This window comes from Hipposideros armiger, unplaced genomic scaffold, assembly GCF_001890085.2.
Source record: "Hipposideros armiger isolate ML-2016 unplaced genomic scaffold, ASM189008v1 scaffold_29, whole genome shotgun sequence".
Taxonomy (NCBI): Eukaryota; Metazoa; Chordata; class Mammalia; order Chiroptera; family Hipposideridae; genus Hipposideros; species Hipposideros armiger.
This window is the reverse complement of record NW_017731379.1, coordinates 3,399,631-3,416,833: the sequence shown is the minus strand read 5'-3', so window position 1 is coordinate 3,416,833 and position 17,203 is coordinate 3,399,631. Positions and strand designations below refer to the sequence as shown.

General features: G+C 37.8%; 1 protein-coding gene across 3 annotated transcripts in view; it reads right to left on the bottom strand.

The window, feature by feature from the left end:
• Nucleotides 1-1,070: 1,070 nt before the first annotated feature.
• Nucleotides 1,071-17,203, bottom strand: part of RPS6KB1 (ribosomal protein S6 kinase B1) — a 35,150-nt gene continuing 19,017 nt past the window's right edge. Inside the window, exons 7-15 of one of the 3 annotated variants that reach the window (XM_019636632.1) lie at nucleotides 15,742-15,842; nucleotides 13,432-13,522; nucleotides 13,160-13,250; nucleotides 12,558-12,665; nucleotides 12,203-12,265; nucleotides 11,469-11,546; nucleotides 8,574-8,681; nucleotides 6,027-6,139; nucleotides 1,071-4,924 (exon numbers count right to left, since the gene is read on the bottom strand). In XM_019636632.1, the coding sequence (XP_019492177.1) occupies nucleotides 4,687-4,924; nucleotides 6,027-6,139; nucleotides 8,574-8,681; nucleotides 11,469-11,546; nucleotides 12,203-12,265; nucleotides 12,558-12,665; nucleotides 13,160-13,250; nucleotides 13,432-13,522; nucleotides 15,742-15,842 (991 nt within the window). In that variant the 3' untranslated portion in view covers nucleotides 1,071-4,686. Of the gene's footprint in view, nucleotides 4,943-6,026; nucleotides 6,140-8,573; nucleotides 8,682-11,468; nucleotides 11,547-12,202; nucleotides 12,266-12,557; nucleotides 12,666-13,159; nucleotides 13,251-13,431; nucleotides 13,523-15,741; nucleotides 15,843-17,203 lie in introns of all 3 variants that reach the window. The other 2 variants (XM_019636634.1, XM_019636635.1) reach the window with 2 other exon arrangements.

Here is a 17,203-nt window from a genome sequence, read left to right as displayed (position 1 = left end):
CAGAAGTCGCACAGTACCAGATCTAGTGACTAAAGTGAATGAAGACACACTGTAATGTTTTTGAAAGAAATTGCTGTATACCGTGACATGGAGCCTTTCCGTTGTGATCACAAACTATGGTGAATGCTGCTGCCGAGTGCCATCCAATGGAAACGCAGGGATCTTCAATATGGAAAGTAGCACGTGAAACTTGTTAACAATGTGTGACAAGTTTCAGCTTGTTTGGTGCAGTCGGGTGCGAACTAAGGTTGAGAAAGGTGTGTTTTAAAGTGTTCCATCAGGCTGGCTGAGTGGCTCAGTTGGTTAAGAGCTCAGTCAAAAGTACGAGCTCTGAGCAACAGGGTCGCCAGTTCAATTCCCGGCCTGAGCTGAGCTGCCACTGAGCTGCCAACAGGTGGCAGGAAAAAAATAAATAAAAAATAAAGTGTTAACATCAATCATCTTCCAGTGTGACAACGCTCCGTGTCACACATCGCTTCTGGTATACAGCAATTTCTGTCAAATAAAAACATTACAGTGTGTCCTCATCCACCTTATTCACTGGATCTGGCACCGTGCTACTTCTGGCTCTTCCCCAAAGTCAAAATGATTCAGGACATCGAGGTAACCACAACAGTGCAACTAAAGACACTCCACAAAAGAGGACTTCCATAACTGCTTCAGAAAGGGGCAAGAACGATGGGTAAGTGTGTTTGAAGTAAGGGAGAGTATTTTGTGGGGAATTAATGGCAATGTGTCTTTTATTATAATTTTTTTTTATTTAAACATTCACCCTATTTTTTTATCACACCTCATATAGTGAGACATTATTTGAAAATCTGCATATAACTTGATTCTACAGTTGGCCCATCACATCTGCAGATACGGAGGGCCGAATGTATTTACTGAAAAAAATTCTGCACGTAAGTGGACACACGCAGTTCAAACCTATTTTTTTCAAGGGTCAACTATAGTTTATTAAATAGAACCTGAACACATCTGGCATGTTAATGAAAAAAATTATTGAAACCATTTGTGCATCTGATAGTTATTTCTTCCTATCTTAGGATAATAAAAAAAAATCACTTCTATTTTATGTTCATTCAAATTTCAATTTAATTTCTATTTACATTCATTCAATCCGAAATCAAATACTTAATACAGTAAACTAAATACAAGATGAAAAGCAGAAAAGGTGTTACCCTCATAGCACTCCTAATAAGGCAGCTGAAGAATTTATTTACTCTTGATAGATGCAAAGCCAACTTGGGATAGGAAAAAAATAATAAAGAGCAAACACAGGTGAACCCATCTTTCAGATGTTACTTCAGATAATCCACAGAGATAATACTTGTGCTGCATTGGTAAATTAAGAATCACACAAGAAAAGTTTTATATCAGTCAGCAAAAGATCACAGGTCATGGTGTGACAAATAGTTTTATGATTGCTTTGTGCAGCTTACTAGTGTCTACTCCTATGAAAGAAGGTAAATGTTTGGACATTGATGTTTTTATTTGAGAAGTTAACCATTTTCAAAGTCTCAAAATCCATTCTTCATAAATTCAACATTTCTAATGGGAATAATCTTATATCTAGCCCTTGTAAGCTAGGAACCGTATGACTGAGTAACCAAAATAGTTAGGTTCTATATTAAATATAAAATCCAAGGCTCAGTACATCAATACTATTGAAGATGCATCTTATTTATAATCATTTATTACTTAAAGAATGTTGAATTTATGGAGCATAATACATGCATCTCCCCCCCCCCCATCCCCATTATCTTCTATCTCAAAAAATAGTATGGAAAAATCCTTGAAGGATTCAAACTAGATAAAGGGGAAAAAGAAATAACAATTTTCCTAAAAATCTCGTTCAAGTTCAATAATTAATACTTTACATTGTTAATCACAGCTGGTTTATAAATCCCAGTTTATTCTGTAATGCTACAAACCTTATAAAATCAAAATTAGTAAACTTCAGTTCTCAGTGATTATATTTTAATTAAAAAACATGTATATAAAATAAAAAAATATCCTGTAATAGCTGATTTTAAAGAAAATAATCAAGTGATGAAAGGAAAGCACTTAATCTCTTTTATACACTTACCTGGAAGAAGCATAAAGAACCCTCTTAGAAACTCAAGACTAGTAATATTGACATCATATATTTTAAACTATGCTTGGATTTTTACAAATAAATATAGGGTAAGCCATATTGCATAGGTGTGTGCTTTCTGTCTGTGACACTACAGTGGCACTTGACATGTTTTCACAGTCATAGTAGGGATAGCCATTTATGAAACACAATTTTTCAATAAACTTGCCACAGCCTAAGAAATTAATTTCACTTAATGTTAAGTTTGAAAAGCTGTATTTGTGTGGATGGTAGATGTGCAATTAATGCTTTCTATGCAGAAAAGTTGCAGTGTTTGCCACTATTGCTGGCAGTACTAATTATGACAACGGTTTAACTATGGGTGGTTATAACTAGCCAATCACGGTGCAAATGTTATTAGCAAACAGGACTGAGGAGGAATATTTTGGTGTAAAACTTTTGCTGGAATTTGGTCAGGCAGTCAACACTACAGTTAGTAAACACATTTGAAAACAAGTATCAGAATAGCACAAGCCATTTACAGTCTGAAATAAAGCCTATATATATCACCATAGCTTTTGGGGGTCTTTTTTTTTTTTCAGATACCATAAACTGTCAGAGAATAAAGATCTGTACTTTAAATACAATTTTTGCAGTTATTTTAGCTTCTCATTTACTAGTTACAGTTACAAAGTTCTCAGTAGGCTGCTGCAATAATGGGATAGGATTAGAGGGAATGATTTAAAAAAAAAAGTTTTCTGTCCAAAAATGAACTGTTATCAATTCTTTCATTATTGCCACAATTGAAATGGTATATTTCCAATCATTATTCAGGGTTCTGTTTTTACTTAGTGTCATAGGATTTCATCTCATCTCACTTGAATTGCCATTTAAATAAGCAAAGCTTTTACTCTTTTCTGACTGAATTCAACATGCATAAAGAATTTTATGGCTTGGATCCTATGGCTCAGAAAGGTTTGGAGAACACAGCAAGCAGCATCTATTTTAAAAAATCATAGGGTTGCCAAATACTACAAACTGACTGCACACTCAGACTGAAGACATTAGAAAAGACAAACAGCTGATAAGACTCAACTGCAGCTGCATGGTCATCTATTATACCAGTATGCACTGAAATACATTTGTATAAAGCTCTGCAGATATTAAACCTTTTCACCAGCTAAAGTCATGGAAATGCTTTCTTTAAGGCAGGAAGTATTTATGAAAGGTAAAGTTACCTTTATTTTTATTCTTTGTACCTGTAAATCACTTATGGAGATTTTTGTTACAATTTCAAAAACATAGTGTCTTGTTAACATGTTCTTAAATTAAGCCACTAAGTTTTCTTATTCACTGTGGAAGACATTCATCAAAAGGCCATCAAATATTTTTACAATCAAAAAATGTAGCCCCAGTATAGGAGGAAAAAACCTTTTTCCTTTTAAAACTGCTGAGGGAAATGTAAGGAAGGTAGATAGTAAAACAAAGTAAAACTTAAATCTACCAATTTGCTGTAAAGAGATTAGACAGAGAGAAGACCCTGGCAACACCCTCTTCCCCTGGATCTCCCTACCTCCCTCAATTTGCAGCCCTCAGTATGCATTTTATCCTGACTCTCTTCCGTCCTTCAGCCATAGGCTGAACACATTTGGCGTCTTGAACCAAATACTGGTGTAAGAACAGGTGGCGATATTTTTCCAGTGCAATGCAGGCCCAGTACAAGGATGAAATGTAGGACATACAACTTATGCCCATTCCAAGGCTTCCAGTTAAGCTTAGCACATAGCAGTACTGCAAATAGAAATGATTAAATAGATTTTTTTTCCAGACAGGTATTACAGACAGATATTGCAGCTGGGTTACTGAAAATAAACCCCAGGTCCACCCCAATCCCTCAAACGAGCCACAGCTGTGGTTAACAATGATTCATTTGCATTTTTATTATTTCACCAATAGAAGAAACAGAAGTTGTCTGGCTTTCTTCACACCAACCAATAATTTCGCATTTTAAAGTTTGGGATGTTTTCCATAATGAGCTGAATCAAAAATCTATTTGAAAAATATATATTTATATAAAAAAAAGATTCAGGTTGTCTGCAAGTAAAACATCAACTGGTAAGTTTCTTTTGTCTTTGATTCCGTGTTGCTGGAAAAAGTTTGACCAAGCTTGCATGCTAATTTGTCCTTAGTTGCAAGTTTTACAGGCAATTTCATACTTTGCCTAATGAAAGGATAACCCTTCTTCGACACAATCAGAGCTCAACAGTGATTCAGAAGCAACATCCTACCCTAATACTGTCAGTTTTGAGCCATCAACATGAAAATCCTTGATAAGGTTGAGAAGATGTCGCTAGGAATCAATTAATTGATGTGCCTAAGAGTTCTGCAATACTATTTTTGCTTAAGTTTTTCCTTTTTTTTTTTTTTTTTTGCACCATTGATTGATTTTTAAAAATCCATGTTTATTTTTCCTCCGTCCAAAGTATTCTTTGTAATGACACTGACTCTTCGGACTGTCATTTTGAGTCGTCTTGTTTCATGATGCAGGATGTTCACAGATCCTCTCCCCACCTTTTTTTTGCCGTAAATTCATTAAAAGCATTGCTCTGTCATAGATTCATACGCAGGTGCTCTGGTCGTTTGGATATCATGGGAAAAGCTTGTTTTTTGTATGGCCCGGAGTTCGGCTGTCGTATTGGAAGTGGGGCTGAAGCTTCCCCACTCATCGTCACATCCATCTGCTCTATTCCACTTGTTTCCATTGGGTATTCCACAGGCGTCTGAGGATTTGCTGTGCTGGCTGAAGCACCTCTTCCCCAGAAATCCCCAGGAGAAAATTTGACTGGGCTTTAAGACAAGGAAGAGCTATCATTCATTTGTCTCTAAGATTATTTCAACAAGAAATATTTCCCCTACATTTAAAGGGAATGAGGTAACATGACATTTATTTTCATTATTTGGTGTGGATTAGCACAAAGGCAAAAGTTGAGCCATCTCTCCTCTAGCCTAATTGCTAGTTTCCTAACGGGTCTCTTACCTCTATACTTGCCCCCATAAAACCCTCAATTATACTTAATTTTTTTAAAAAACCCATTTTACTCCCCCATTTAAACAGCGTCCCATTGTATTTAAAATAAAATACTTCTCCAAACCTTTGTTGTTCTATTCTTCACTCACCATACATCAGGAACATTGACCTCCCTTTCCTTTCCAAGAAAAGGCCGAGTTTTTTCCTCCCTTAAGGCTTTTGCACAAACTTTTTTTTTCAAGCTGAGCCATCCTGCCACCTGTCGGCAGCTCAGCTCAGGCCAGGAATCAAACCGGCGACCCTCTTGCTCAGAACTGGCACTCTTGAGCAAGCTCTTAACCAACTGAGCCACTGGCTGGCCCTGCACAACCTATTCTTATACCTGTGACACCCTGTATTTCTGTTTTTTGTATGGCTCACTCTTTCTCTTCATTCTTAAATGGAGGCCTGTCTGACCACCATGAATAGCAGCCCTCTTGCTATTCTTTGCTCTCCACCACCACACTGTTTTTTTCATATAGCAGTTAGCACTACTTGCAATTACATGTTTTTTGTATTTCTTTCTTTGTTTATTGTGACTCCCTCTCACTGAATTGTAAGCTTCATCAGGACAAGGACAATTCCTATGTGAATCATGTGTCCCCAGCATGCAGCACACAATAAGTGTTGAATGAATGGGTAAAGAGGACATTTGCCCAGTGTAGTGGCTTACTTTTAGAAGGGAAGGTAAACTAGATAGCATGGTATCACAGTCACAGGCTAGTCACTTGCAATATTAAGAAGGTATAGATACTGTGCTTATGTCAACCAAAGAGAATATGATGACACATCTTTCATTTATATAACCTGGCATAAATTTCTTAAGCAATGCTCTTCTAGGTTAAAAAAAAACAACAACAATAATAAAGTCTAAATAAATACCTGACAGGTGTTCGTGGGCTGCCAATAAATCTTCGAGGTGATCGGATTTTTGGTTCAAAGGAAAACTTTTCTTTCACACTTTCAAGTACAGATGGAGCCACATATGTAAAACCCTGAAAGATATAACAGTGGACTATAGAAGAGCATTGCATCAGATACACCAAGAAAATGTGGTTGTTCAGTCTGACACACCAACACAATCATGCATGCCTAAAACCACTAATCTGTACACTCTCCCATCTTGAGCTCATGTCACACCTGTTAACTTCTTTCCAGCTATTTCTTGAGGCACAGACCTCAGCAAAGAATTCTACTGAGCTCCATAGACCAGCAAACAAAATTTCACTCTATTGAAAGGAGCAGGAAAAAATAGGTAAATGTAGGCTCTATATTAATAAGTTAAATACCAAGACAAATGCAAAGAAAAATTCTAGTGTTTCTAGCCATAAGCATATAAGTAAGAATATGACTCCCAAACAGTTTCTTATTATTAGGCCAAAGTAAAATAGAATTCTCTAACTTAGCACATGTGACTTTTCTGGTTTTATACCAATGATTGGGTAGATTTGGTATTTTCTTGATGAATAAGGGACAGCATTGTGAAAACCCTCAATTGCAATAGGTAATATGCTGTTTTGTTAGCTTTAGTTCTTTCTTGGACCTTGCTATGCTGCCATTTCTCTTGCAGTCAATGTTCATTTCTTTAACAATCAGTCCTCCACCTATCTCCCTTTCTATTTATTATCCTAGTCACATATTAGTAGGTATTATGATTTACAATAAAGAGACTCAATAAGGCTCTGGGTGAAGTCCTAAAGAGGGAGGTGCAATTCTGTACAGCATACACTTTGTGTGACAGCTACATGTAGACTTCAGAGGCCATTTTCCCACAAGTTCTTGTCGGCTAAAGTTGTAACTACCACCAAGACCAGACTGTGCCTTAATCATCTTTGAATTTCTTTTAATTCTGTGATAAGAAATTAAATACTTACTGAACTAAAGTTGCTACAACCCCAATCTCCAGGTAAGCAGATGTAACTTTTTTATTAATTTTTAAAGAGATCCACTTTATAGAATTCTGGCTACAACCTAACAAATGAATTGTTGTTTAGGTAGCCAATTTAATTAATTAACAATGAAAGCTTAGCTACATAACTTTTGCCACCACAATTTTGAATTTCTTTTTAGCTAGGTAAGATGTTTCTAGACTGTTCTTTATGGTGGAAAAAAATTGTTAAACTAGTTGAAACTGCAATGTCCAAATGAGGAAAAGGTCTCTATGTTAAATCAAAAGTATAATTTCCACATCAGTAGAAAACAAAATTCCACATCAGAAGAGAATAAAATAAAGTGATGCCAGAATTAAAATGAATCATGCCTATTTCCCTAACTGAACGTGAGAGATTTTACTAAGGGGTGTATGAGGACTTTATATCATATAGACATAAACTTTACAACATGCATTCATCTTTCATCTGTCATTAAAAATATTGTAAAAGTTTATTTTGCATATGTGCTCTATTCTTATATCACCACATAATCATACATTTGTAGAATTATTTCTATTCAATGTTGTTTACTCAAAAATGTACTGTACTATGGTGATTTAAGAGTAATTTTGACTATACATAATTTTTGCACTCCTTGCTAACTTTAGAACTTACCCTCCACCCCAAAATATACAACACTGCTTTCTGTTATACTGTGAACAGTATAAAAAAAAGTTTGAGAATTAAGTTAGTGACAAATCTAGTGAACTCAGAAACAAACGGGGAAAAAAAGAACAACTTCCAAATGATTACTTTCCCCATATTCCATTCTCTCTAGAGGTAGGCCAAAAACAAGTGACAAAGGATAATAACAAAGGAAACAAAAGTTACAAAAAAGGTAGATGTTCATGTGACATAAATACAGTAATAAAATAAACATAAACATATGATACTTATACAAAATAATATGCAATGATGGTCATCAGATATATATCTATCATTTTTGTTGATCAAAATCTAAGTTTTGCTTTTTCTATCTGAGGAGACATGGTATAAGTCAACACAGATATTTCTACAATGAGGATTAATTTATTAATCTTCACATGTGAACCAATATAATTTGATGTAAAATATTCATAATAAACAGGTGAAAGATCCCCTACAGACTTATGTTAAGAGTACCAAAAATCTATAGCTGTTTCTGGACTAAAATAGTTACAGTGAGTTCTTTTCCTACTGCTATGTGGCTTTCAGTTGAGATACTGAGCCAAACATCATTTTAAGTCACTGGCCCTTCCAAAAAAGGGATCATACACTCTGAAGAATGATACACTCCTACTGTAATTGCTAAAATAGAATGTTGGATTAAGAGACTTTTTTAACATCAGTCAGTTACAAGAGAATAACTTAAAAACAAAAAAAAAGCACCTCAGGTTATCTACATGAAACTGCATAGCAAGCAAATTGAATTTTCTTATTGAAAATGGCTTTTTTTATTGAAAAGGACCCATCCTCATACTTAAATTTACTATGGCTACGTGGAAATTCTTTCACTTACCAGAAAAACCTGGTTGGCACTTTCACTGAGAGTTGAGTCATCTGGGCTGTCAACAGGTGTCTGGCGTGTAAACTTTGAATCAAACTGACTCACATCCTCTTCAGATTGCTTTATAAAAACATGATTACAAAATGATGAATAGTTTGCATTATACATGTCAAATGCATTACATGCATCAGAGAGGGCTCTAGGATAGAGCTCACAAAATAGTCTTAGCAAGCACAGACTGAAGAAAAAAAACACATAGAAAGTATCAAAGGTCAAATTACATCCTCAAATTTTAAACATATACTAAAATAGATTTTAGTACAGTTATCATTCCTATTAAAAATATGAGTATCAATCTTCCCCTCTCACAAAGCCTCAGTGTGCCCACTGGCTAAATCCCTTTTTAGAGATCATTTGCTCAGTTGGCCAATGTGGGTTTGTAGTAAACCTGAAAAACTGAAGCAGAGTTTAAACACAAAAGATACTCTAGTTAAAGTTTCTTTCCATAGCTTACTTCATTCCTTTAGAATTCTCAAGGAGCAAAAATAATATTCTACTTTGCATGAGTGTATTTTCTTGTGAAAGAATATTTTTGCCTAAATCGAACGACCAGATCTGTTCCTTTAATTCCCTCTCTCTGGTGCATCACACTATGTGGCTGTGTCAAAAGAATTCAGGAACCAACATAATTAAGCACAAAATGTTCAAAGATTAAAGGCTTGAGTTCATAATTATACTAAAAAAAAATCACATAATTCATTGATCAATTTTGGAAGATATTAGGAAACGAATTCATTTAAGTTTCTCAAACTCAGCACTACTGACTTTTTGGGCCTGATAATTCTTGTTGTAGGGGACTGTGTAGTGCATTATAGGATAGTTAGCAGCATCTCTGGCCTCTACCCCTAGGTTCCAGTAGCATCGCCTTATAAACAAACAGCTTATCTCCAGACATTGCCACATTGACCCTGGCTGAGAACCACTGATATACGCAATGACCAGTGACCACTAACATCACTAAAAGAAATACAAATACACATTATGTCTCCTGATCAAAATACACAACACCAGGGGCCAGCCGAGTGGCTCAGTAGGTTAAGAACTTGGCTCAAGAGTGCAAGCTCTGAGCAACAGGGTCACTGGCTCGATTCCCACATGGGCCAGTGAGCTGTGCCTGAGCTGAGCTGCACTGAGCTGCCAACAGGTGGCAGGATGGCTCAGTTGATGAGAGCACGTGCTCCTAACAAGGTTGCCTGTTCGAGATGGTGGGCTATGCCTACCCGCAACTAAAGACTGAACTCAGCACCTTGAATTCAGCTGCCGCCCGGGTGGCTCAGGGGATAGAGCATGCGCTCTTAACAACAAGGCTGCCAGTTTGACTCCCACATGGGATGGTGGCTATGCCCACCCACAACTAACTGAACACAGCACCTTGAGCTGAGCGGCACGACTGGACTTGGAGCTGAGCTTGCTGCACCCTCCACAACATTGTTCCCTTCCTCCAATTCCCCAATAAAATCTTAAAAAAAAAAAAAATACACACCAAAAGTTGAATCAGATGAAGCACTGAAATCTAACTGCCAGTTTTTGGAAATACAGGGAACAGAGGAACATGGTCAATGACACCATGGGGTTAAAATCAGGAAAATCAAAATGTGAGAAACCCTGCAGGACAAATGGGTAAGTTTTTTCAGTTAAGTCCTCAGGGGAGGAACTGAGAGGAGATATCTATAGATGGAAAGAGACCCAAGAGACACTGTAACAAAATTGTATAGGCCTTGATTGAATCCTTACTGAAACCAACCAATAGGAAAAAAAAGAAACAACTAAGGAAATTGACAGCTTTTTAATTGACAGTCAATTTAACTGATGAAAGCCTGGTGGTTATGTTCACGTTTAAACAAGATGACCTGATAATCTGTGAAGCTGGGCAGTTGGTACATGAGGGTTAATTATCCTCCTTACAATTATATATGCTGAAATTTTGAAGCAAGTCACCTTGTGCTCCAAAGACCAAATCATCATCATTATCCTCTTTCTCCTCTACCTTTATCCCAAGAAACAGAAAATGAAACATGTATTTTCTCAAATTCCGAGAAAGACAAGAACTAACACACTAGCTCACTTACTCAGAAGCATACTGTTACGGTCTGAAATGTGTCCCCTCATATGTTGAGGTTCTAACCCCCAGTAACTCAGAATGTGAACTTATTTAGAGTGAGGGTCATTGCAGATGTAATTAATCAAAGGTCATAGTGGATGGAGTAGAGTGGCCTCTAATCCATTAGGGCTGGTGTCCTCATAAAAAGGGAAAATTTGAACACAGGCCAGAACACAGGAAGAACACCATGTGAACATGAAGGCAGAATTGGGGTGATGAGCATACAAGCCAAGAAACACCCAGGGGTGCCAGCCAACAACCAGAAGGTGGGGGAGCGTCATGGAACAGTCTCCTGCACAGCCCTCAGCAGGAACCACCTCTGCTGACTCCTTGATCTCGGGCCTCTAACCTCCAGAACTGAGAGACAATAAATGTCTGTGATTTAAGCCACCTAGTTTGTGGTACTTCGTTGCTATAACCTTAGCAAACATATACTCCGTATTTTGAAAAAAAAAAAAAAATCCCAGAAAATCAAATATAAAACAGGGTTGAATTAAGCAAAAAAATCCCCAAAGTCCTAAGTACTTGAAATATTTAATTGTCTTAGGCAACCAACCTAAAACTAATTAATATGGTCATCAATTGCTACTGGAGTAGTTCTTGAAAAGATTACAGAATAAAGATTCTGAAAAGAAGAGAGGATAGTTTACTGAGCTGGTAATAAACATGTTTCTAACTGCTCTCAGATGATCTTATTCTAAAATAGTACCAGCTCCCTCAAATTACACACTTTCCTGTATACATACCAAAAGAGGTTTAAAAGGGGGCTCCACCTTCCGAGCCAGCAGTTCTTCCCAGTTAATATGTCTAAAGAATGGATGAGCCTAGAAAAAAAGAGCAGGAAGAAAAGTCAAGGGCTGGCCGAGTGGCACGTTGGTTGTTAAGAGTTGGCTTGGGACGCCAGCTCTGAGCAGCAGGGCCCCTGTTCGGATCCCACATGAGGGCCAGTGACGCTGTGCCCTCTACAGCTAAGATGGTGAACAACAGCTCGGCCTAGAGCTGGGCTGCCTAGAGTCGCTGGCGACGGCGTAGGCTGGAGCCCCTGCTGCAGTGGGCTGCCGTAAAGCTATTCCGAGTGGCTGGCAGCTGGTTTGAGCTGCCAACAGCCACAGTGAGCGACCATCCAGTGGCGAGCGACCATCCAGTGGCTGGCGACCGATCTGCCTCACCTGAAGAGCGCAATGATAATACCAACATGGGCCAGTGAAGTGACGTCCTCCACAACTAGACTGAAGAACAAAAGGACAGCAACTTGTCTGTTCCCTTTCCCCGATTCCCCAACGCTGTTCCCCTCCCCCAATTCCCCAATTTACAAAAAAAAAAAAATCAAGGGGAACAGACTTCACTAGATTGACAATTGCCTGTCTGAAGTTACCAATCACAAAATAAGCTATACTTGTAAGTAACTATGTACAACCTTCACAAACACATACAATTAGCATTATTTTCCCCTCAAACCACCAAACATGCCAATCCCTACTTGAACTTCTCCAGCATCCCCAGGACCGGCTCCAAGACGAGAAGCAGCATTTCTTTTCAACAGCTTTAGGAAGGCAAAAACAAAACAAAACAAAAGAACACTGATGAATTTTACTTAGTCAAATTTATTATTTTTCTTTATAGCTTTGCTTGTCTATTTTGCATTGGCAAAATATGATTAATTACTACTAAATATCGTTTGGGAATAAGAAAAAACCTTTAAACAAACAAATTTGTACTTTCCCTACAAAAACTGTACGCTTTTTCGTTCAATATCTGTGTATGATTCTTTATTCAAAATGTATTTTCAATTCTATGTAAATCCTAGTAGTTGAGTGCCTATTTAAGAACCCTACCTTTTTAAGCAGATCTCTGGCTTCTTGTGTGAGGTAGGGAGGCAAATTGAGTTTACATTTGAGGATTTTGTCAATTGTTTTCTTTCTGTTCTCCCCAGTGAATGGGGGCTAAGAGTAGAAAAGAGTGAGAAAAATTAGCATATAAATAACAGAATTATCCATTTCCTGAATTAGTCAGTTAATGCATAGAGATCAGAAATATATGTTGTGACATGGGGGCTGTTGAGGACCTGTAGCTTTTAAACAACAGGAAAGAGGAAATAGCAATGTCCTAGAAGGTATGGGTTTCCACCATTAAATTTGTACGATAATGGGCAAGCCATGTTGATTTTATGCTTCATTTTCTCCATTTATAAAATAAAGGCAGTAGTTATTTTACATCTATTTTACAGGACTGCCATGACATAGATCATTAAATGGAAATGTTTTTAAAATTACAGGGCCCCATACTATTACTACTACTACTAAAGCATTTTTAGTGCTAAATTAAAAAAAATAACTCCATTGGTAATACTATCAGGAAGCACAGGAAAGGTCTCTTGCTATAGTGATCTGGCAACTACTCAGCACATAATACATGCAGCTTTTAACTGTGCACCTACTGCTCCAGTCAGCATGTCATACATTAATGCTCCCAAACTCCACCAATCCACAGCACGATTGTGGCCGCTTCTCATCAAGATTTCAGGGGCCCTACAATAAGAAAAATAATATGTAAAAAGTTTACCCATTTGCATATCATCTGAATTAGAACTTCAGAAACAAAAAATGAAGCCAAATGGTGCTACAGAAACTTTAGCACACTATTACTTAAACCAGGTAAAAGTTAGCTATTACCCCACACCAGTTAGATTTGTTTCAACATGCAGCTCACATGTATTCTATTGTTCCACAAAATGTGTGTGTGACTGTTCCATCATGAATAGATTCTTTGCAGAGTCCAAAGTCTGTTAGTTTCACATGACCTAAAATGAAAGATTACAGCAGGGTTATTCTGCGAGTTGCAGGTATATGCAGTATTTGAACATATCATACGAGACAATCTATCCTTTCATTTAACTGTTTCTGCTTTTTTTTTTTTAAGATATCAAGAATTAGTGAGGTGCCATCCATAAAAATGGGATGTTAACTTTTTAATGTTAGGGCAGAGTCATCTTTTGCCATTGATATTATCTATCTAGTAAAGGGAAAATACAGAAAAGAGTGAAACTGCTTGTCTAAAGCTCCAGCTTTACCTATACGCACAATCTTCTGCCATCCTGAGAAAGTAAATCCTGGGAAAACTTGATGAAGTTTGGTTTAAGTACACAGACCCTAATAAAGATATTCTGCACTTTTTAAACACAGATGTGACACTACTTCAAATTTACAGCTTTTATCACAGTGAACCGTGACTTAACAGTTCTTTTTAAAATGGTCTCAGAAAGTCACTATAACAAGTTAGCTTCTTCTGCCAATGCTACCAGTTCAGAAAAAGAAATGAAATTACTAAATGGCATGAGACCATCATCTCTGACCCAGAAAGTCAAAAACTCACCACCTTACACAAAGAACATTCAGTTCAGGTTGAGCTTTGCTGGACTGTCATTAGTTACCCAGTGGTTCAACCCCAAGGACCCTACTATGGCAGGTTTATTTCAGAAAAAAAAAAAAGGCTATGGCCTGTTGATTCAAATGTAAATGAATACTTTACTGGCACAGGAAAAATGAGTTTAGTTTCAAAGAACCACCTGACACATTCAAGTTTATGAATCAAAGGAGTTAACTGGTCACTTCCCTCTTCTATTCTTTGCCTTATAATTCAGAATCAGAATCCATGTTTGGGGGAATGGGTGCAGAGCTAGGAGGGAGGCAAATTCATATATTCCCATTATGTACTTGTTAAGTATAGCATTTCTCCTTAAAAAAAAAGGAAAGGAAGAGGAAAAAAGCACAATTTGAAACAATTATACACGTGTCAGTTGTCCATACACCCTTTTCTGCCCAAGAATTTAAAACTGTTAACTACCTCGTGTACCATTTTGTAGACATCTAAGGATCAGCAGCTGTCTCCGTCCCCCAGGTACCCTGGTTGGCTGGTTGCCCACTTTGGGGTGTGTGCGAACTACCCAGTCTGCCCAGCCCAGATTACTCTCACATAAATTATAATCAAGCACACAATTACAATCAAGGCCCATTTCATTGTACCTACTGTATAAAATATTAGTCTGTCTGATTTTTTATGTTTGTTGTCACAAATAAACAGCAAGAATAAACTGATGCCTACTACACATTTATTTCCAAGCCTACACATTTTGGTTCAATTCTAATCCTGTCCTTTTTTATAGCATTAATAAAAATTATCATAAAAGTATTGCTTTTAATATTTATGTATTATCATCATTAAAGACAACTCAATCTGTAAAGTTGAGATTCACTTTCCAATTTAAGCAATAAACCAAAATTTGTGTTTGGACTGGCTTTATGTAAGGACTTCTAGAGTGACAAGCTATAAACAGTAAGGATTAAATAAAAAAATGAGTGGCCAGTTTTCCTCAAGTCCCTTTAATCTCATCAACCACAAATATCTAAATACTTAAATCTCACTAAGTATCATGGTGCTATAAATTCTGAGGGTGGAATTTATAATAATAGACACATGAATACAGGGCTTTAAAAATGACCATTGGGCCAGCCGAGTGGTGAGTTGGTTAAGAGCTGGTTTGGGACGCCAGCTCTGAGAAGCAGAGCCCCAGTTCCAATCCCACATTAGGGCCAGTGACACTGCACCCTCTACAGCTAGGGTGGTGAACAACAGCTTGGCCTGGAGCTGGGTTGACATGAGTCACCGGAGATGGCATATGCTGCAGCCCCTGCTGCAGTGAGTGGCTGGCAGCCGGTATGAGCTGCCAAGAGCCGACATCCAATCTGCCTCACCCGGGAAGAGCGCAATGATAATACCAACATGGGCCAGTGAAGCAATGTCCTCCATAACTAGACTGAAGAACAAAAGGACAGCAACTTGTCTCTTCCCCTTCCCCGATTCCCCAACGCTCTTCCCCTCCCCCCAATTCCCCCAATAAAATCTTTAAAAAAAAAAAAATTGGGATGTCTTTAAAAAAAAAAAAAAATGACCATGGCCTGTGTGGGGGGATTTTAAGATAGTTATTTACTATAGAATTGTTTACAGTATATATATCTCCACCTTGGTGATTAAGCATGATGTTCTCCGGTTTCAGGTCTCTGTAGATGATCCCCTTTTGATGTAAATGCCCCAAAGCCATGGAGATTTCTGCCAAGTAAAAGCTGGAAACAAAAATGATTTAATAAAATTAAAAAGAATAATCTACTCCAAGCAGTTTATGTATGGAGCAAAATACCCTGGAAGAAACAGACATGCACCAGAGACCAAATTAGTGTGGGGGGGTGGGGGGTGGGGTGGAGATGGCATAGGATGCTGCCAAAAGGCATGGAGACATTTATGTTTCACTCATTTAGTGAAACTATGTAATGTTTTATTTCATCATTAGAACATACGCCTATAATTGTCCAGAATATGCCAAACTGTTACTGGTCATGTTTTGTTCTGTCAATGTAGGAATTGGGCCAATAGTCATTTAAATCAAAGCAAAGTTCTCCCACCCACACACCCCCCATTTTAAAATCCCATAGGAAATACAATAAAAATTTTGTTATTCTCAGAGAGCACATCTTAGTTTCAAAAGATACCTTATAACCTGACCCTTAGAAGCCCACTCATCCCTTACTTAATACAGCTGCATATTATATACAGCTCATGCCCACGGTATCTGCCCTCCCTCTTGCCAGCCAGCCCACAACTATAAACTGTGTCACACTCAAATTTATCTACCTCAAAAGAATAAAGGGCTGAGTCAACCCTGTCTGGATTCGAAAAGCACAAGGCACTGCAATACTGGCTGCATAACAAGGTTGCAATCCTGCAGATTACTCCAGAATGGAGAGGGTGTGTCCTAGAGGGCTGAGGCAGTTTCACAGCCAGCACGACCACAAACACAGCCTCCAACAGGGCTCAGAGAGCCTCCTCCAAAAAAGGGCACTTCATCCCTAAGGCTCTTAAATGCAGCTTCTGTGTTAGAAAAGGCCTGAAATTAAACAATGGAATGCAGTTTGGTAATTAAGGTAGAAAAAACATTTAAGTGTTTTCTATTCAATTAATGTGTAGGATAAATTGATTTATTGTTACCCAATACTGTTATCTCACAAAAGGATGTGTATATTTTTAACTCGAAGCAGATGCCATCTTAAGAAATAAAAGAGTAGATCCCATCCTGGCCATAGAACCAATCCACAGATGATGTGTGCAGGCTTATCACCTCCCTAAGACTGCACCTTGGAACTGGAAAGTCTAAAAAAAGAGAGATGATTGCTGATACTTTCCATTGTTCCCACATAAAGTTTCACTGGAAAATCACACTCACCAACAGGCAAGGCAGGCAGCTTACCAATTCAAGGAAAGAAAGCCCCAGTGAAAATGGTTCTGTTAGGAACTGGCGTGAAGAGCGTTCCACCCAAGGCCTGGGGGCAAAGGAATGAGGTGACCTCCAATAGCTGCCCAGTCCCAAAGCTGTTTCTCCCCCTTTAAGTCCTAAGTGACTGACTGGCTCCAGAACAATGTATTGGATCAT